We start from the raw sequence: 20,888 nt of genomic DNA, 5'->3' as shown, positions 1-20,888 counted from the left end.
CTCAAGTGGATCTCTGACGGGGAGAAAGGAGCCCTTGTCTGGTGAATGGAAGATGGGCAGGGCGCTCAAATGGGTTGATTAAGAAGGTAAGACTGTGGAAGCACATGCACTGGAAGTTCAAGAAAGTTTCAGAATAGAGAAGAGGGTAGCAGATGGATTGAGAAACTAGTGTGGGGGACCTGAGAGGGGTGGGAGATGGACTGCAGGAGGTGACAGCTCATGTGCTACCTAGCTGATTAGGAGGGCCAGTTGACAGAGAACTGAACAAGGCAGATAGAAGACAGGAAAAGGATGGTTTACAGAGAATTTGCTGGAGCTTAAAACTTGCAGATTTTTCGTTTGAGTTAAACAACAGAATTGAAGGGACTTGGGGGGAGAAAGAAAAGAGACAAAAGAAGTGAGGAAAGAAAGTCTCTGTGAGACTGAGAGGCACAGACAAATCCTGACATGAATAGTAAGCTAAATGACTGATAGGTGACAACTAATTTTGTGAATAGCAGAACCCATGAAACCTGATTTCCAGTGGTTCACTCTTGTGTGGATTTTCTTATGACTAATGTGGTTTAATGCTGCCTTCAGTCTGTTGTTTCACAAAATACACAGGCACTTAGTTATCTTTTGTCAAATTGGGTTGAAGGTGACCATCAGCTCTTTAGAGGTGGTGGGAATGGCATGAGACAAGAACTGAGTGGCAAACATGCAGTTTCATCTTATAAGCCTGATTTCATTAGGAAATCAGGATAAAAATTATAAAGAAAGAATGAGAAGTTAAATTTCCAAGTGAACACGAAGGCTTTAGCCCTGCTATTCCAGTTTTTGTTAATGACACTTAGATCATATTTTGCTGATGACAGTTGTGCTTGACAGGCTGATTTGGCTGAGCATTACTGTAATTAAGTTATGAAATTTATTTCAAAGGCTTTAGATGACCTATGATGAAGTGACTCAGCCCCCAGGTATGCAAGAAGGCCAATTTTAAAAAACAGGGATAAATTCAGCAGAAATCTTCCTAAACACTTTCTTGATATTTTTACCATGTAATAAATGACTGCGTCCAAAAGCAGGATAATACCAGGGTTTAGAATTCATTTCAGTTAAGTAGTTAGGCTTGGAACTAAGAATATGCTGGGTAATGAAGGTCAACAGAATTTGTGCTTTTGTGCCAGACAGAGATGTAACTGATTAATAGCTTTCCAGACTTGTTTATGGGATAGAAGGAGGAGGAATTATTCTGTGATGCGTAGGCAGAAGAAACATTAAGGTCACATTATGCAAGAGCCTATTAGAGAAAACGGCCATTGAGTGCTGCTTTTAACTTTGTATGGAGAAAAAAAACCAAAAAAAACCCAAAAACCAAAAACATGGAAGTTTTCAATTCTAGAGATACTACAGACCATTATTTTAGGCACCCAACTTTTCATATCCCAGGTTTTGTTATTGAGGAAAATAAAATATTTCCCTTATGGCAATCAACTGTTAGCTTTTCTGACAATCACTTATAATTTTCCCTGGAGATGCAAAGCTGACTGCAAATGGTTTGGGAACTTCAGCTGGTGTTAGATAGGCTAGTTAACCCATTTCAGCACAGCTCAGTCTAGAACATATGTTTGAGAAGACCATTTTTTATTTATGTATTTATTTTCAAACCCACTCTTAGAGTAGCAGGCTTTGTCACTACCCAAGTAACTCACAGTAACTTCTATGGGAGTTTTGTGTGCAAATTCCAGTATAAGATCTCCTGAGCCTACAGAATTTTATCTGGAATTTTTGGATAAATTCAGTGATATTATCATTCACATTCATCAACCATTTATCCACAGCAAGGAACTTTGTGTCATCTTAGATTTTAGCTCGTTCCATCTTGGGTGGGGAGATCTCAAAGCTGATGATATCCCCAGTCAAAAAGCACAAATGGTGTTCTAAAAGAGCCCGGCATTTTAACTGTGTTTGCCAGCGTGGGAGTTCGCAGTCATTCTTTCTCTTTTTTTAGCTGTGGTTAGAGAAAGTGGATGATAATCCACAGCTTGTGGGATTTTAGGACTTCTGCTTTTTTGGCCCAAGCTGGTAGCCAGTAGATTGCACAAATGGTGCCATTTCTGTTAAAAGGAGAAAATGAGGGTGCAAAGTAGTTTCTCTCTGGTGCAATGGTGTTTGTTTTCTAGAATTTAAGTGCAGTCAATGCTTTTAATACTCCCTGTTTTCCTCTGTGTCCCTTCAGCCTGATCTGCACACATAAAGCTTTCTGTGGGCCATGCTGTCACGGCTGTCACACTGCAGCTAGCTTTCTCTCAGCTTCTCTGCCTCTGATGAGTACAGTAGCAATGCATTCCCTAACCAACGACAAGGAGCCTTTTGGAGCAGAGACCTAACCATCCTCCCCACATCTTGGGCAACAGTCACCTTTTATTGCCACCTATCCATTAGGGACCATTTATGTGATTTATGTGTTTTCCCTCTTGTGAACTTGCAGACAGGGTGCCAATTCACTCAGCATTGTTCACCAGGCCCGTGTGTTAACACCTCTTAATTCTTCCATCCTGATAGCATGGCTCAGTGCGCTGCAAGCTCAAAGAATAGCTGGATTAGAAAATGTCAGGGTAGATGGAGAACTGTGTGGTAGAAATAAATTCCCATCTAAAGCGGTTCTTCCTGAAGCTTCTGTGGTTGCAGTGGAAAGCATGGGGGCTCATACCGCTCGCACATCTGTGTGGTCTCTACATTCTGATACAGGATCTGGAGAGCTGCAGGCTGCGTCTGGACCCTGAGATGGATCGGCACAGGTATGAAAGAAAGATCAGCTTTGCTGGGGTTCTGGATGAAAATGAAGATTCAAAGGATTCCCTGCACAGCAGCAGCCACACCCTCAAATCTGAGGCTGGTTTCGAGGAGAAAAAAGGTTTGTCAGCACAATGAGGCTTTTGTATTCTCAGGGCTTGTGAAGTGGCGCTTGATTTTATGTTTTCATTTGCATAGACTGTGTTAAAAAGCAGGCGGCCATGGAGTCACGTGGCTTTGAATCATTTCTGAGATGCTTCTGGCCTTCTGGGTTCAATATAATAAATGTGAGAAGCAAAGATGTTAAATTTTACGAAACACTGCTATGACTGAAACCGATTGAGAGCATTGCAAGATTTCTAAAAAGGAGGATGCCTTGATTCAAACTGTCTCTCAGTGAGATGCTGAGAGAAGCATCACTATTTGATTCACTTTAAAAATAAAGATCAAAAGTGTTCTTGATTGGTTTTTATTCTGATTACAGTTTTTAGTTTTGGGGAAACCACAGAGGGAAGACTGTGATCTTTCTGTGAAAATTTGTACTGGTTTGGAAGTCATGGCATCTCACAGAATTAGTGGTTGATCACTTGATCTCTTGAATTCTTTGCTACCACATGAAAAACACACACATGTGTGGCTTTTGATGGCTAGCAGATTATTGTTACCAACATATTGTATACTGTACAAGCAAACCTCAAGCTCACTGTGTTTGCTGAGAACAGCAGATTGTTTCCATTTTTGAGCCATCTCATGCAAAACTCACATACTATCTGATGGTACAAGTGTTGCAATACAATAGACAGTCATCGTGCGTATTTGCAATTAGTGGCTAAACTGCTAGGCAGTTACCTGTAAATGATTCTCCCTCTAAAAAGTCTTGTAGAACTGTTTAAATTCTGTCTCATAATAGCCATATAAAGGTGTGGATGTTTGAATGATAATTTTGATGATTGCTTGAAAAGGATAAATGTTTGATGATCATTTGAAAAGGATAGAGTCTGTGGCTGGTTATCCTCTAGGAACTGTAATGTGTATTAATGATTCAGAGGAGCTTTTACTGACTTCAGGGGGATTTGGATAAAGTTTGCATTGTCTTCAGCTGTGACCCTGCCACAATTACTGGAGAAAATATCAGAACTGCATCCAAGACTCACATGGTGTAAAACTGCCTCCAAGATTGTGTCAGGTGAGACAGCCCATGAAGATAGCGAGGTATCCACCTGAGAAAGCTGGATAAACTCATGCTCAACCCCATTTTTTGTACCCTTGGTATATTGGCAGCCCAGAGAAGCGCACAGCCTTATGGTCTGTCTGACAGTCTAAGATCAGTAGGATAAGATGTCTCTAACTATTTAGATGAGGAAAAACTTTGTTTGGGGCTTGGGTTTTTTTGAAGGTAGTTGTGTCGATTACTTGAAACAACTTTTCAGCCTCTTGGGCAGCAGTCCCATCCACTGGGATGTTACCTGAGTGGGAGAGTGCCTACAAGCATACAGTCCTGCTGGAAAATGCTGGTCTCTAATTGTCCTATTTTTATTAGAGACAATGCTGACTTAGGTTTTCCTTCATGTGTTGTTGTGCTACAGGCATCATGCAGAATTGAGTTATTTTTGCAAAGACAGTATTAGCTTTCTACATCCTTGTCTCTGTCAAAATACATTTTCCCTGCAGTTTGAGCTTGATTTTTTTTTTTTCCCCACTCTCCCTTTTCCCTAAGCTGTCATGTAGTATTCCTTTACTAAAATTGCCTCTTTAATGCATTTTAGAGATGGGAAAAGTGATTCTGGTAGGAAGGCTGAATCCTAATATACTAATATACTCTAGGAAAAATATATTTGCAGTATTTTGGAAGGTAAATAAATGCAAGATAATGTTATATTTAAAATTACAATAATGATGTTCTTGTCTCTGGCCACAGCATATTCTTCTGGGGATCCGCCTGGGCCAAACATAACCGATGCTGAGGCATCTTTCATAATCTGCACTCTTCTAGATAAGAAAATGCTGTATGAATGTAACTAAATTTTTCTTGCCTGCAGTGACAGGTTTCTTTACCTCAACCTCTTTAATAAGTACTAATCTGTTTCCTTTCATTTTTTCCGGAGTGTTAAAAACTTTGCTCTCATTGCTTACCCCAGGTGTGGCTTAACAGCTATCCAAAAGCTACGAGTTTACTGTATAGAATCTGCTCCAGGTAGGTCTGAAATACAGACACTAAAGCTAGGTAGAGGCAAGCTCTCAGAGGATCATATATAGTATTTGTGTGCTAAAATGGGGTTCTGCAGACTTCATGCAATGCAGTTACAAGTGTTTAAGTGGTTTGGTGTTCAGGGGAACTGAGCCACTCTATTGAGGCTAATCTGAACAGAATTCAAGCAGTAGAGATTGCTAAGGAACTCAGCGTGGTCACTTGGAGGGAGATTCTCTGGTCACTCAGCAGTGATTTGCCCAGCTCATTCACGAGGACTGAGGAGTAGCTCTCAAAAGCTATCCACCTGTCTTCGGCCAGGACATTAGCCACTGGAAATGGGAGTGGGAATTTGGTTCTGGAGGAATTAGGGGCACTCTCAGGAGTAAAGGTGTGTTTGATTTTTCCTGAAGCCAAACCACAATTCTATTAAAGTATTTTGCTTTCCCGTGGTATCCAAAAAGCTGTATCCTGTTCATTCTCAACAACACACCAAAAGGTAATCGATCACACATGGCCTTGCCTGATTAGATCTGCAGTAAAATGACTGAGTGTTGCAACATTTGGACTGACATTCTGCCATGTACTGCCTTTGAACTAAAAGGAGAATGAAAGTGCAAACGGTTGGTGCTTTGAACATTGAACCATTTCATGTCTGTGCTCATCAAAAATGCAGAGTGTCAATGGATGTTGTTAATGCCTGAAAGCTGCTGATTTGTCTGAAGGAGAGGATCTACGTGCTCCCGTTTCCTCTAAAGCATTCTAATGACGAAGAGTAACATGCAGAGACACGGATTTATGCAAATCTTACTTCAAAGAAGTCTTGCGTGCTAACCTCATGAAGCAGACTACTCTTCTGCAGTCACACGTGCTGTATGAATAAATAATTGATCCTACTGCAGAGCTCAGTGAGGTTTACAGAACCCAGGCCCACAGGAAAATAGGTTTGTCCACGGTGCCTTGTTCATGCTTGGGATTCAGCCATCTATCCCTAGCAAGAGGTGATTCTGCACTAATGTAAACCCCAGGGGCTGGCAAAGAAAACTGCAATTTACATCCTTTGGGCAGATCCTGTTTCCTGTCGGGAATTGATTCAAATTGGTGTAAATCGTAGGTTTTCTTTGTCCATATTTTGGGTTTCTATTAGAACAGCTGACTCTACTTGCTAGTGGTTGAACGAGGGCTAGTTCCAAATACAGACAAGGCCTGAGGTGACGTACCAGGTCTCCAGGAAATGAGGTGCTGAACACATTTCCGTAAAGCATCTTTACTGCCTGATTGACAGAGCTGCATTGGCGGTGGCTTTGGAAGGGAGGCTCTGGCCCCACATTCCTTGGTAGAAGAAAAAGACGCTGCAATACAGGCTGGCAGCAGCGGGTCGGGAGGGAGGGGAGGGCCAGGATATCTTTCTTTTTTAAATGGGGAAAAATTAAGGGGAAAAAAGTCCTTTTTTATTCTTTTAATACAGTTCCCAGCAGGAAGATCAGGATAGGAGGCTCCCGCTTGCTCCAGATTAAAGGAACCCGCAGTTTCCGGGTGAAGAAGGGGGGTTCCCTTTCCAGCATTCGCCGGGCCGGCAGCCTAAAGAGCACCAAGTTATCACGGCAGGACTCAGAGTCTGAGAATGAGGAGCTGCAGCTGTCCCACAGCAGGGACACTGTCACTGATATAGGTAACTTAGACGAGTGGGTGGAAAGGGAGGGGACAGTAGGCAGGACCTAAACTCTCGATGTGATTGCAGCAGAGCTAGAAATGATGAGAGACCCCCATCCCAGCAGGCTAGGAAAAACCTAGGCTTCTTCGTAGGGACTGCCTGAACTAGTACCTGGGAGGAACATGGTTCAAATCCCGGGTGCAGCGTTGGCTCCGTGCACAGGTTGTCAATCGAGAGCTCCGTGTTAGAGCATGAACTCTTGGAATGCTGATGCCTGCCAGCCAAACGCATGCTGTCTTTAGGGGAGCATATGCACGTGTGTATATGCACATACACACACCCCTAAACTGTATGATATAATGAATCCATGAGGTTATATGCATATATGGTATTTTATTGTCCATAGTAACAGATAGGAGATAAATATATATGTGAAGACATGCCCTTCATATTCTGTGTAGGGTATGATGTCATTGACATGTTGTGTGACATGTAATATATATATTCCTATATGTAGAACATAACATGTACATGCTACATACTATATTTCTGCATATTGGCATATACATATATTTTTACAGCTTGCAGATGCTTTCCTTAGTCTTCGAAAGATGAATCACCATATATTTATCTTATGGAAACCAAATGCGCATCCTGCCACGAGAAATCTCCTTTACAGCTTAACTAAAGGGGCTCCCTCTGCTAGGGGTGTTAACAAAAACCTACAGTTTGGATACATTTGGAGCTGAAATAACCTCCCAGGCTTAATGGTCATTTTTATGTTGCCCATAAGATGCTTCAATATGTTAACATGGAGACTGGGATCACCTGTTCTGTAGACTTTGGCAAGTCACAGTTCACTTAAAAAGGGAAAGAAAGGATTAACCACAATTCATCCCCAGCCATCTCTTAACAGCATTAATGTTAGTTTTATAGGAAGCCTATAGGTTATACAACAGCTGGAGGAAATACAGGGATCAGTGAAGTTCCTGGAGAAATCTCCCTTGCCTGAGTTCTTTAGGACTAGCATGCTAGAATCAGGATTTTTTTCCCCTTTCATCCCCACGACATTAGCAGTTTCCATGGGCAATTAGCAGTGACGTTGCCCATTGGCATTTCCAGTTGGATGCCACTTCTGGTTGGATTTTTGTTGACATTTTTAACCACAGAGCCCAGTCAATGCAGATCACTAAACCAACCATTTGCAGCATCTGAATGGTACAAATAATTTTTCTGACGTTTTTCATTTACCTTCTCCCCTTCCATTAAAGAAAAAAGCAGGGAGGGAGCAGCATTTGCTACTGACAAGATGGCCTGTGAGCCAAGTCTAAATGGTTCTTGTAATTGTCAAGCCAGCATGGTACAAGGATTGGGGAGGGGCGTCCAAACGCAGTCTTTCCAGTGTGGCATATTCTGTGTACTCTGGTCCATTCCCACAAGGCTGGCCTGGCTTACAAGTGCTGTCCTTAGTCTTAAAGCACATAGGGAGCAATAAAAACAACCACCTTTTGGGTATTTTTCTTTTGAAGAAGGGAGCCCTTGGAGCGCGAGTGAGCCTAGCATTGAGCCCGAGGTGCTGAGCAACACAGGCGCGGAGGAGAACTACCATCGGAACATGTCGTGGCTGCATGTAAGTATGAGTCACCAGCAGTGCTCTCAAGGATGGCATTTTCAGTAGGAATACCTTTGTGCTGGCATTAACCAGATCACAATCTGTGCTTTCTCCATATAGCATCAAGGATCTCAAGTGTAAACAAGCTGCAACCATTGGTAATCGTCTGTTTGCTGTTTCTAAAATGGACTAAACCCAGGAAGTTTTTGTCTTGCTTCCTCCATCTATTTCATATATTTAGTTTGTAAGGAAAAAGGGACTATTTCTCTCTAGGGGTGCAGGGACAGACTTGTTACTTCAGCTGAAAAATCCATTAGCTCAGTATCTCCAGCATGGCTAGTAGCGGGGGTAGGTCAGGAAGACTAATAGAAAGGACTACAGTGTAAACTGGGCTCCCAGCTTCTGGGAAATGGCATTTGAGCTGGAGGTTCTGTTGTGACCACTGTGTTCACTAACTACCAGAATATTTTTCTTAGGGAGTTTTTCCAGCCCCTTTTTGAGCCACTTTATATATTTTTATTTCCATTAACTCTGTGGCAACAAACTTAATTATGCATCTTGTGGGGAAAAAAAATGTTTTGGAGCACTTTCTTTGATTCCATTAGATGCGTTCTATCGCACTGTCTAACACAACAGGGCCTTGTGTAGTTTTGACTCTCAAACAGATGAGGAGTACAGCAGTGCAAATGTGGTTTGATCATGCAGGGCCTAAGACATGCATTTTGGTCATCTCCTATGTACCTATGATTTAGACATGCTAAAACTCAGTTGGGCAAGTCTACACAGTTCAATCCACTGCTGTCCAAGGACTGTCCACCTCTACCTCTGTTGCCGCATGACACACTGTGATGGTGCAGTACAGTCAGTGTGTCCTTGTGCACATGCATTGCAGAAAAGTTGGACTGACTCCCTGTGCACAGATCGATTGTATCCTACATATATGTATGAGTTTTAACTTCCGAGTTGCCTTTGGGAAAAACAACTGCCAATAATGAGTTGATATACCCCTCTTTCCTGCAAGTATTTCATACAGTCTGTTCTCAACTGCCCCGTTCCTATAGGGTGTGGGCAAGAACAGGCTTAATCTGGTACTGTGATGTCGGAAGCGGTTCTTGATTGTTGTCTTTTTTGGAAGAGGGTGGCAGGCCAGGGAATTTAGATGTCATGTCTTCCAAGCTAGTTCCTCAATCCCTGGACTACCCTGCTTCTCTGTCAGTACTCTAATGCTCTTCATAATGATTAGATCTCATTTGGAAATTCCAGTGTGCTAAACCAAGTATGTTAGACATGAGAGTGTGTACTAGGTAATGAGTTGCTCGAGGATAAAGGCATCTCCCTAGCTAGCAGCTTAGGATAAGTCATGGTGCATTTGCTCAATGTAGGAGGATGCATGGGCTCATAAATACGAGGTATAAACTGAAAGGAACTTGAGATGTTTGTCTCACTTTACATGTGATTAGCCTGCATAGAGGAAAGGAAGATTTGAAAAATCACCCGTTCCATTAATGCCACGCAAGTACCAGTATCGCATGAGAACTTTCTCTTTTTGTTTGTTGGAAGGAAGGTGCGGGTGGATGGTCACTCAAACTACAGGCAAAACAAAGACCTGCTTTACTTAATGGTCATGAGCAAGCCACTCAAAAGGATCACTGGCTCCAGTTGCTTCTACACAGGCACCAGCATTTCCTCTGCCTGTCCCTTATGGCAGCCCAGAGCATGATGTCCTCACTCTGTGTCAGTGTACCGTAACTACAAGTTATAACAGTGGAGCAAAGGCTGGGTAGAGGCTATACAGTGCTGATCAGATTTATACCATTTGCATGTTGATACAACACTATTGGCTTGAGTTATTCCTGATTGACCCCAAAATAACATGAGGCCAGAACAGGCATGCAAAGACAAGAATCCTGCATATGCAGCACAGACTTGTTTTAAATCAAGCTCCTGACTTTTTAGAAGCCTAAGTATTTGAGGGTTGAGAGTGAAGTGGCTGCCTTACTTGACAGAGCTAGTAGACTGCAGCTGCACAGACCATAAATGGATGGGAAAGGTGAGATAGCTTCTTTCTGGTAGTTCTGAGCATTTCTGCACTAGGTTGTAGGATGAAGAAGAGGATTCATAAAGGCCAGTTATACCTACAGCATGAATGGCTTGGGGCTGCCTGTGTGTTTTCCTCAGAGTGCTACTACTAAGTGTCTGGGTTTGTGTGTAACATGAAGCCCGATGTACAAAGAGCTGCTGGACTGAGCTTCACTCCTCTGGGAAGAAACCCTCTGAGTTACACCAGAGAGTAGACAGTGAAGTCTTGACTTACCTCAGGCTGTCTTTAATTAGTTTAGGGACTAATAGCAGTGCCACTGTGGCAAAGCAGGGTTCAGAATAGCTAAATGCACAGATATTTACTCTGTTTCTTAGATGGGTTTTTAGAGCTCCTTGTTTCCATATAGCAACACCACTAGATGTAGTAACTGAGCCACTAACATAAAGCCAGGCCGGGTGGGCCTACACAAGCACAGTGAGGGAAGCATATGCAGAACAACTGGCACAGCTTACTCAAAAGCATACTGAGATGTTTCCTTTCCTACTCCTTGAAGGAAACTAACCCTCAAACTTGATGGGTTTGCAGCTTAAATGATGATTGAGTAGTTGACAATTTCTGGTCTAAGCCCTCATCTCAGAGTGACGATACAACAGCTTTTTGCAAACTGAGAGAATACTGTTTTCCTCAGCCTTACTCTTGCCACCAGCCAAACATCCACATCTACAGCAGCTCTGTCTCTTCATTTCCTTGTTAATACTAGTGTTTCTTTAGCCATGCCTAGCTAGATTGTAAACCACTTGTAAGTACGGAGCTCTGCACCGACACGCATGTCTTTTCAAAAAGCTGTGTTGAGCTTCACGGCTCCCCAGCTAGGCTGTGGGCAAGTTAGCTTGACTGTCCCCATCACAGGCTGTCCTACGCAGTTCGCTGTGTAATTCCCTTTCTATAAGTAACTCTTCCTTTTTTCCCCCCCAAGGTTATGATCCTATTATGCAACCAGCAAAGTTTCATATGTACCCACATTGACTACTGTCACCCACACTGCTACCTCCATCACAGCCGGTCCTGTGCTCGCCTTGTCCGGGCCATCAAACTCCTGTATGGAGACACAGTGGACTCTCTGCGAGAGAACAGCACGTTGAACAGTGTGGCAAGAGGCAAAAAACAAAAGGAAGTGAGTAGATAAAAAAAAGCAGAATGTTTTGGGGTTTGTCTGGGCAGGTCATAATTACCTTCAAGGACTGCATAATGTACTCAAACAGTTCTTTCACTACAAAATGAACACAGCCCTTGTAAATGCAGCTGTGCTGTAAAAAGAACTATTAAGTCATTTAGGATTCTGGAAGGAACGTAATCTGTATTGATTGGGAAGAATCTCAGTTGCTGATAAGGTTGTTTAAAAGCTTATAACCTGACTTAAATTTTAATGTTCTTTAATGGCCGCTACTTCTCAGCCCCTGGAGTCCAATCTCTGTTTTTTTCAGGGTTCACCTCATCTGTTAGTAAGAATCACTCTTGAAATTCCTCTAAAATCTTGCATAATTTCTTCCTTTTAGGACTAAACTCTCAGAACTGTTCCAAGAATTATATGCATTAGTATTTAATGTTAGTCTCTTTAGTGGCACATTTGTAATGACTAGTTCATCAGGTTATTCAAACAAGATTGTGCCTTTTTAGCCATATAAGTGGTGCCTTTAACTTCAGTGGAAATATATTTCTGCTTTCAGTGAAATGCCCACCCAGGTACCAACTGAATCATGTCAACAGTTGGTTAATACTTTCATGTTCTTGACCACAACAGACTAAGTTATTCTGAATACTTGTAATAGTAGAGCCATTGAACTACTTTGCAGTAATGTTGAAAACAAAAGTGTTCACGAAATTCTCATGAAGATTTGAGTAAAGAGGTTACCATCCCTGTAAGTGGAAAATGAAGGAGTAGGAGAAAGTTCGTAACATTTCTTTGTCAACCAGCAGATTGTTTCCTGTCAAGTTGGAAAATCGAAGGGTACTTGTATGGAACAAAGCACAGAGCATATGAAACAACAGCTAATGATTCTACTTCGCTGAAAACTGTAACCCTTTGACACAGAGAAGTAGTGTGTCAGTTATTGAGGAAGACAGGCAGTCATTTCCCCTACAGAAGGCAGGCTTGAGATGAGCAGCTGGCAGTGTTCATGAAAGGCAGCAAAAGAACTCCGTGCATTACTGTGTGTTGTTTCATCTATAGCTTTGAATTGCAAGGCAAAGTGATACACATTTAATCATCCATCAAACCATCAAAGCCTTTAAGCAATAGCAAGGAAAAAAGAGGCTGGGAGGCAATAAGGTTTCCTACAAACACGTGCCCCATGTTTGTACAGATGAGACTGCGGGAGAGTGATAACTTCTGAATTTCATGTAACTGTAGACTTTTCATCCCAGTTCTTCATACTCTGGAATTCTTCAGGTGTTGTCATTCTCTGACTGCATGGACACCATTTCCACACTTATCTGGGATCCAGAGGAACCTCTTTTTTTACAGCTTGCAGAATGAAAAGCTGGAGGTAGCTGCAATATGCAGACCTGGCTGTGTGCTCCATGGGGCTTTGTGAGCTCTCTGGTAAACGAGGACCCCCTGTGTTAATCATCAGGCTACTTGATTGAGGAGAAAAGTCTGTGGCAACCCAGCATTCTGGGAAAAGTCCTTGGTATTGCGAATAATAAACATTAAAAGGATTTGTCATTATCACTGTCATTGACAATCTGCTAGGGACAACTCTCAGGCAGGTGTGAAATCTTTAGATTTTAGGAAATCTAAATGTGAAGTCCACTCTTTTTTTTTTTTCTTTTTTCTTTTTTTTTTCCTTCCAGTGCTCAGACAAGTCATGCTTGAGAACTCCTTCTCTGAAAAAGAGAGTGGTCGATATCAACTTGGAAGGGAAGAAGGACTCTGGAATGCTGAAATACATCAGGCACCAGGTACTGACCAGGCCGTATGCTAGTTAGGGAGGCTGATACATAGATGTCAGGTTACACTGCAACAAGAAGGAAAATGTATATGGATCTCCAAGCCTGTGTGAAGAACTGTTCCTGAATATGAATCAGTTCAGCTCTGCATATTTTCCCCAGCTGAGTAATGCTAAATTTAAGCCTCTTTAAGGAAACCCTGTCAAGAATCCTTCAAACATGTAGCTCCATTAAACTGCAGTCTGCATCTCTGGCTTCCTATAGGGACATATGCATCAAAACTGGGGATTAAAAAATAATAATAATTAAAAAACCCCACATATGTGTCCAAATACAACCTGTCAGTTTACAGCAATAATTTTCTCTGTTCTTTCTTGTTCAGTATTCCTGAAGAAGCAACAGGCTTTTCACAGACTTGTTCTTGGCAGTCCTTGATATTTTCATGGATCTGTATCACTGTTTGTGCACCACCTTGGGAGAGTCTGGCTTTCCTTTCATCCTCTTTATCAGTGTTTTTGTGACATGAGTGACTAGTACATGATTCAAGGAACTAGGCTGCAAACACTGCTCTTTCAGTGCAGGCTGAAAGCGATGTTCAGAAGAAGCCTTATCTGAAATGGCTGAAACAAGAAGTTAACAGTGGGTAATGTGCAGACCAAAACTAGGGTTTGCTGTAAGGCATGACTTGTTTTTTTGCAGGTAATGAGCCTCTCCCCTGCACCTTTGTCACTGCTAATCAAGGCAGCTCCTATCCTCACAGAAGAGATGTATGGGGACATCCAGCCAGCAGCATGGGAGCTGTTGCTCAGTGTGGATGAGCACATGGCTGGGGCAGCAGGTAAGAGAACAAAACCACTTAGTATGGCTAACCTTGCAAGACAGCTTTGTAATGGAAGAGTCTGAATGCCACCAAGGGTTTATTGGGAACTGTTTGGTTTTCATAGACCTGCATGTGTTTTTGGGCTCTGTACAAAAGAGGTAGTCAGAAGGATCAGGAAGGCAGTCTCTCAGACCCTGGTTGTGGTCCGTGATTAGAGAGCATCAAAATTAGTATTTGTGTTTAGTTGGATTTCTAGGCAGAGGAAATAGTGATTTTGTCCATCTAGAGTTTACTCAAGTGCTTTGTATGTTGCCTCATGGAAATTGTTAGTACCAGCTGAGGGCTGATACAAAAACAGAGAAAAGGGATAAGAGTGGAACTGTCATAGCCCCTCTGCTTTGTTGAAAGGAAAATTCTCATATTGCATGGAGACAGCAGCATTGCTCAATAAGTAGTCTTACGGTGTGGTATTTATCTAAATTTTCCATTTCCCTTTGGTATTAAATTGTGCAGATGATATTTGCTGATGACACATAGTTGGGAGTCATCTTTAAGACAGAAGATTAGAACATCATACACCTGTAAGAGTATTACCTTGAAGAAGAAATTCCAGATATGAGTTGAAATTTATTACTACAAAGTGTAAGATCATGTCCTTGCAAACTAATAATAAGGATTTTTCTGTTATGAGCTTGAATCTTCTCCACCAGTGCACAGTGTACTTCCTCAGCCGCAGGTCTTCTCTGTGCTCTTCCCTTCACCTTTGTCTTTCCCAGGCCAAGACAGGAAGAGAAAGGAGCGAAATAAAGAAAAGAAACAAACTGCCTGAAACTGCACTCTTTTCTCTCCTTCAGGTCCCCTTCTGGGGGAATAATTTTGGATACTCTTTCTTTCTTGTCAAAAATTTACCATGGCTCACAGGGAAGGGAACAAAGCTTTGCTACTTTTCCTGAGGAGTGCTAGCTGGCGGCTCCTCCAAAGCAGCCTCTGAGCTACCTCTTTCTCCATCTCCCATTCCTGAAGGAAGGTTTAAAATCGATTTGAGGGTCTGTAGTAGCTTTTTTAGTAGAGAGTGATTTCAGCCCAAGCATAAATCACCTTCATCAAGGTCAAAACCTGAAAACCTATAATGTTGCTATCCACAAGCTGAAGAACTTGTGTGTTGGTGTACAACAGCACCATCTACTGAGCCCTGCCAAGGCTGTATTTCTTTTTTTGGTTACCTCAGTACGAGACTATGAGTTCACACTTTTAAAATCAGTCCTACAAAGACTTGACATAGTTACATTGAAAAGATGAAAGAGTAGAAAGTTCTCTGAGCTGGTGAAACAGAAGGTCCCCACAGATTTGGAGCAGGGACGGGAGCCTTCACAGTGCAAGACAGGACCCAGGCAGCCAAAGAGCCGCCTTGTTTTTCTGCAATGTTCAAATGGCCTCCATTCAGCACTGCTCTCATGCCTGGCACCTTCTGAATAAGTGTTGAGGCAAACACGATGGCAAATGTCCTGTTTCTGCTGTAGACAAACAGCCATCAAATCTAGAGATATTGCCTCCAGTGCTCTGTGGTGAGCAACTGGTCAAAGCAGCCATGGATCCTCTGACACCCACCGAAATCCCACAGCAACACTGCTCTCTCTGCTTTTGTTTTGTGCTCAGTGCCCCTCAGACACCCATCTAAATTAATTGGCTTCCATCAGTCTGGAGCTTGACTATGTCTGTTTATACTACAATATGCTCCACTGAAATGACTATGGGCCAGCTCAGCTTCTATTGTGCTGTTTTCCGTCATGACCTGGTCCTTTGCCTTGCAATTCGTAGCAACCCCATTTTCTCTTGGAGGCAGTTTGTGATGATTGCACGGTGCCCATTTGACTAAGAACCTTTCTTTTTGGTTTTACCTGTGAAAATAGACAGGTGAGACCTCGGGGCACTGTCTCCTGCTCTGAGGGGAACACAGAGCTTCTGTTAAACCAGTCTATATTAATCATCACAGAAATCACTTGGAAGCTGAATCTTTGAAAGTCAAACCTGATTATTCCTGTTACTTCAAGAGATGCTTCTTATTTAAATTAGTAATGACTGAGATTTTTCATGAGAGGAGCAAAGCTGTATTTTATTTTAAAAGCAGGTTTTCCAGAAGCTTTTCCAAGCTTCACGTGTAATGCTGTGTGGCTCCAAAAGGTGGAATCCTGCGTGCTTGGTTTCATGAAGCAGTACAGTTTTTGCTAAGCCTGGTAGACTGCTGATCTCATTTCTGGAGCCAAGATTAGGTTTGCTTTGGTGGGGGTTTGTACAGCTGCAGTTTTTCTCTGCCAAATAAACAGATTCTTAAGGAAAACAGATGATCAGATGTTGTCTCCCTGCAGCCGCCATGTTCCTGCTGTGTGCTGTGAAAGTGCCAGAGGCTGTTTCTGACATGCTGATGTCCGAATTTCATCACCCAGAGACAGTGCAAAGACTGAATGCCATTCTCAAATTTCACACGCTGTGGAGATTTAGGTATCAAGTCTGGCCAAGGATGGAAGAGGGCGCACAGCAGATCTTTAAGGTAGATAGGACACGTGAAAGACAACATTGCTGTTTACAGCTTGCCTTCTGGGATAGATGTGTAATGACACACTGCCATGAAATTGCCTGAAAATCTGTTTAGAGAAAAAAAATGGTTGTGTAAGTTACACTAGTGGGGGAGGTGATGTGTAGAACTCCTGTATAAAATGGGGAGAGTATAATGGGCACACAGGTCAGGAAAAACATCAGAGAAAGAAAAAAATGCTTGTCATACATGGTGTTACAGTGTAGTGAGATAACAGAGTTGGGAAAAAATTCCAGAGGTAATTAATGTCCTGGGTACTTTTGCTCATGTTTAATTAGCAGTACTGACATTAATAATAGTCTGCTGTAATTAAATGTCTTTCATGATTTTGTTTAGATCCCTCCTCCAAGTATAAACTTCACTCTGCCTTCTCCCGTCCTGGGAATGCCATCTGTGCCAATGTTTGATCCACCCTGGGTCCCTCAGTGCAGTGGGAGTGTGCAAGATCCTATAAATGAAGATCAGTCGGTAAGCAGACATTGTGAGAGTAAGCACTGTTTTTTCTCTGTAGCAGCATGGGGGAAGTTAAGCAAAAAGATGTGGACTAACTGAGTTTTCTTGTCATCCTCAGCTGGGAAAAATCTTGTACATAGTGCGTGTAGGGCACACAGAATTTTCTGCATGGGCATAAGGCTTTTCTGTTTGCTCACTGAGGTACTGTACTGCATATCATATCCCTGTGTGAGCAGTAACTCAGATCTTAGGAGCACACAGCTGTTCTCTCCCCAAAAGAACATTAGTTCACTTGAACTACTTGACAGACAGTTTTCTCTGTGGCATCTCTTGGGAGAAGTCTGCACCAAAGCTTGTTGTAGACATAACTGCAAGAGAAGTCTCCTGGTGAACCTCTGTTCAGCTAGCACTAGTCTGATTTGCATTTTGAAACTGAGTTGCTGAATGTCACTGAGGTCTCTGGCAGAAAATGCAGGATGCGTGCATCTTAACTAACAGCTTCAGGCTGTGTTTCTTCTCTTTTCTTCCTGACAGAAGTCATTTTCAGCCAGAGCTGTGTCACGTTCCCATCAGCGAGCTGAGCACATCTTGAAGAACCTGCAGCAGGAGGAAGAGAAGAAACGCCTGGGCCGGGAAGCCAGTCTCATCACTGCCATCCCCATCACACAGGAGGCCTGCTATGAGCCAACTTGCACACCCAGCTCAGAGCAGGAAGAAGAAGGTGTGCTCCAGGGCCAGCAATGGCATTCCAGGAATCTGAGAGCACCTGCCACCAACATAGAGCACTGCTTAGGGGTGTGATGTCCAGGAACATAGATTGTTAGTGTTAGGAAAGTCACAACCACATCCATTTGTTGAAGAGTCCAAGTCATTGAGAAAAAGTGTAATTAAAAATTTGTGCAAGAAAACCACAAAACCTTGGACATATTGAGTGCTCACAGTGTGACCTGAAGCCCCTTACCTTTTCTGCCCCAACTTCGGTGGATCTTGCCTGCATGTAACATCTCAAAGCTCCCAGCATCTTGCAGGATTGAATTTGTGACACTAGGAATGAAGTTTGCCTTTTCTAACTTTAACTGTTTAATAATTAAAGTATGGGAGGATCTGTCTTAAGACACATAGCTTAGGATAGACTGAATTGACCCTGGAGTTTTCTACCTTTGTGGTGGCTAGTGGGAGAGTCTAGATGACCCACTCAACCTCAGTACCAAACTTCCAGACAGCCAAAGTTATGTGATGTGATTCATGAAAAGCTTAGTCTTTGGGTGAGGATTTTCACTGGTCCAGGCTAGCAGCACAAAGCTGTCATTAAAGGCATTCCAAGGTATGTGCATTAGGTGAGTACAGTGATGTTCAGGTCTAAACATACACTGGGAAATCTGTGAGCATAAATCTGTGAACAGGATGTAGATGAAAAGAAGTACAGAGCTGACTCAGTTACAATGTGACTCACCAAAGCATTGTTATGGAGCAGTGCTCTGCTGGTTCCCAAAGCATGAGCAAATTACTTATCTGACCAATCTTTACAGATTTTAAATTGTGCCTTTTGAGTGTCACCTGACTTGAATTTTCAATGTTCCAATTTGGTTGTAAGTGCTGTCCTCCAGAAAGTTCCCTAAAGTCTGTCAGTTGGACCTGGATTGACATTTCCCATTCTCTTTGTCAGTAGAAGAAGTTGCCAACCTGGCCTCCCGCCGTCTCTCTGTGAGTCCTTCCTGCACCTCCAGTACATCTCATAGGAACTATTCTTTCCGCCGTGGCTCTGTCTGGTCAGTGCGGTCAGCAGTCAGTGCAGAAGGTGGGTTGACTTCACTTTGAAGTGTCCTTTCCTGAGATTTCAGTCACTGGAAGCCTTTCCTGTTGAACCATAAAGCTGGTGGCATTTCCTTTTGCTGAATGTATTCCCAGGCTTGAGCCAGTTTATAATGAATTACTGCCCTGCATTACCTTAGTCACCCCTGCTGTCACAATGTCTTCATCTTTCATTTAGACAGTAGTGCCATCGAAAGCATTCTAGCTTTAAAATGGTAATGAAATGGGATTTCATCAAAAAGAAAATGGGTTCCCTACAAGAAAAGAAATGGAAATGGAAAAAACATATATTTACAATGAAAATTCTTGATCAAGAAGTTGGCTGGAGGCTCAGTTTCTTCTTGGGTAGAGAGCAGTAAACCTGCTGTGCTTGCACAGCAATCAGCCAGCCTATCATTTTTTGTTCTGTTTGTACAGAACCTAATATAAATGTTTATCTAACCTGCCTGGATAATACCAGAGCTTATTCACTAACACTCACCTTCTACTCTTCTTACTGCTCCAGATGAAGAACACACTACAGAGCATACTCCAAACCATCATGTGCCACAACCACCTCAAGCTGTGTTTCCAGCATGCATCTGTGCAGCAGTGCTCCCCATTGTCCATTTGATGGAAGATGGAGAAGTTCGGGAGGATGGAGTAGCTGGTACTGCCCTAGATTAAACTTCAAGGGGTTCTGGCTCAAGGGTGGTGGAACCTGTGAGGACTTTGAACAATGGCTTACATTTGTTAGGTGCCATAACTAAAGTGGAAAAGAGGTGTAACACAGTCACAATGTATTTGCTCACAGTTCGTGTTTCCTAGAAGTATTACGCACCGCATGTTGTTATGAGTATTAATGAATAATCTATTAAATCCTCACAAACTATTTGGAAGTAGATTCACAACAGAAATGTGAATTTGTAGGGGTTTTCCTTTTTATTTTTTTTTCTTCACAATTTGTGTTTTGTTTTGAGAGTTTTTTGATCTTTTGGGGCCCTAAAAAAGCCATCGATTCAAAATATTGAGAAGTGAAAAGGGTCTAGTGAGGGGATCCCAGGATGGCAAGTGGCCTAAAACAGGTGTTTTGTGAGGAGTGGTTGCAGAAGCTGGGCTTGTTTGCTGTGATGAAAAGGAAACAGTGAGTTAGAGGAACTCTGACCTAGAGGTTACAACTTGGGAAGTTCAGGTTAGAAATTGGTAAGTGACTTCATAGCCAGGAGCATAGTGCAATTTCCATTGCTTGGTTGTCCACAGCAGTTATCAAGCCTTGGCTAGTCAAAGCCATGGTTGGCATAACCTGGTGTAGGTGGCAGTTCTGCTCTAAGCAGGGCTTGGACTAGAGACCTTCAGAGGTCTACTCCCATGAGCATTTATTTGATCCTATGACATGGAAAGCCACCTATATACAGCTTGAACTTTTTGGTTATGTTCTGTGATGTATTCGTAAAGTAATAATGCGGGGTTTTGTATTTTTTTCTCTAAAATGTTTGTAGATGGTGGAAGTGGATTGTTGCCCTTCCTTCCTTTCTCATCAGTCATCATGTCAGTTGATTGCACATTTAACTTTCTGTAACATTTTATATTCTGTTTTCAGTGGATGTAGTCAGCTACCTAAATAGTGTAGTTGTCATTTTGTGATCGGGAACTGAATACTGAAGACAAAATAATGAGTAATTCTCTGTTGTTACTAATCTTCACAGGATTGCAATTAATTTCACACTGGGGAGTTGATCATCAACATAATTCCCTGCTATCTTACACTGTTCACCAATACCAGACAAAATCAATGAATCACCATGATGTATGAACAAAAAAGTACATGTATTTATGTTTTTTAATTGCCAGATTTCTCCATCTGGAGTTGTGAATCCAAATAGTTATTTCTTTATTATTCCTCTGACTACAGTGGTAAAGTGCTTCCCATCATATCACCAGTAGTTAGGGAAGGTTCAAATATTAGACCTGTCATTATTGCTTGAGATGACTGCACTGGTGACCAGGAATCC

The 20,888-nt window shown here is 42.3% G+C and overlaps 1 protein-coding gene across 1 annotated transcript in view; it reads left to right on the top strand.

Annotated features, from left to right (window-relative positions):
* Positions 1–20,888, top strand: part of UNC80 (unc-80 homolog, NALCN channel complex subunit) — a 129,843-nt gene that overhangs the window by 61,351 nt on the left and 47,604 nt on the right. The window contains exons 26-36 of the mRNA XM_027808587.2: positions 2,731–2,896; positions 6,432–6,635; positions 8,147–8,247; positions 11,247–11,444; positions 13,124–13,231; positions 13,919–14,057; positions 16,406–16,587; positions 16,969–17,100; positions 17,620–17,806; positions 18,752–18,883; positions 19,403–19,546. Of these exons, the coding sequence (XP_027664388.2) occupies positions 2,731–2,896; positions 6,432–6,635; positions 8,147–8,247; positions 11,247–11,444; positions 13,124–13,231; positions 13,919–14,057; positions 16,406–16,587; positions 16,969–17,100; positions 17,620–17,806; positions 18,752–18,883; positions 19,403–19,546 (1,693 nt within the window). The remainder of the gene's footprint in view (positions 1–2,730; positions 2,897–6,431; positions 6,636–8,146; positions 8,248–11,246; positions 11,445–13,123; positions 13,232–13,918; positions 14,058–16,405; positions 16,588–16,968; positions 17,101–17,619; positions 17,807–18,751; positions 18,884–19,402; positions 19,547–20,888) is intronic.

Source organism: Falco cherrug, chromosome 8 (genome assembly GCF_023634085.1).
Source record: "Falco cherrug isolate bFalChe1 chromosome 8, bFalChe1.pri, whole genome shotgun sequence".
Taxonomy (NCBI): Eukaryota; Metazoa; Chordata; class Aves; order Falconiformes; family Falconidae; genus Falco; species Falco cherrug.
This window is presented reverse-complemented; position numbering and strand designations above follow the sequence as displayed.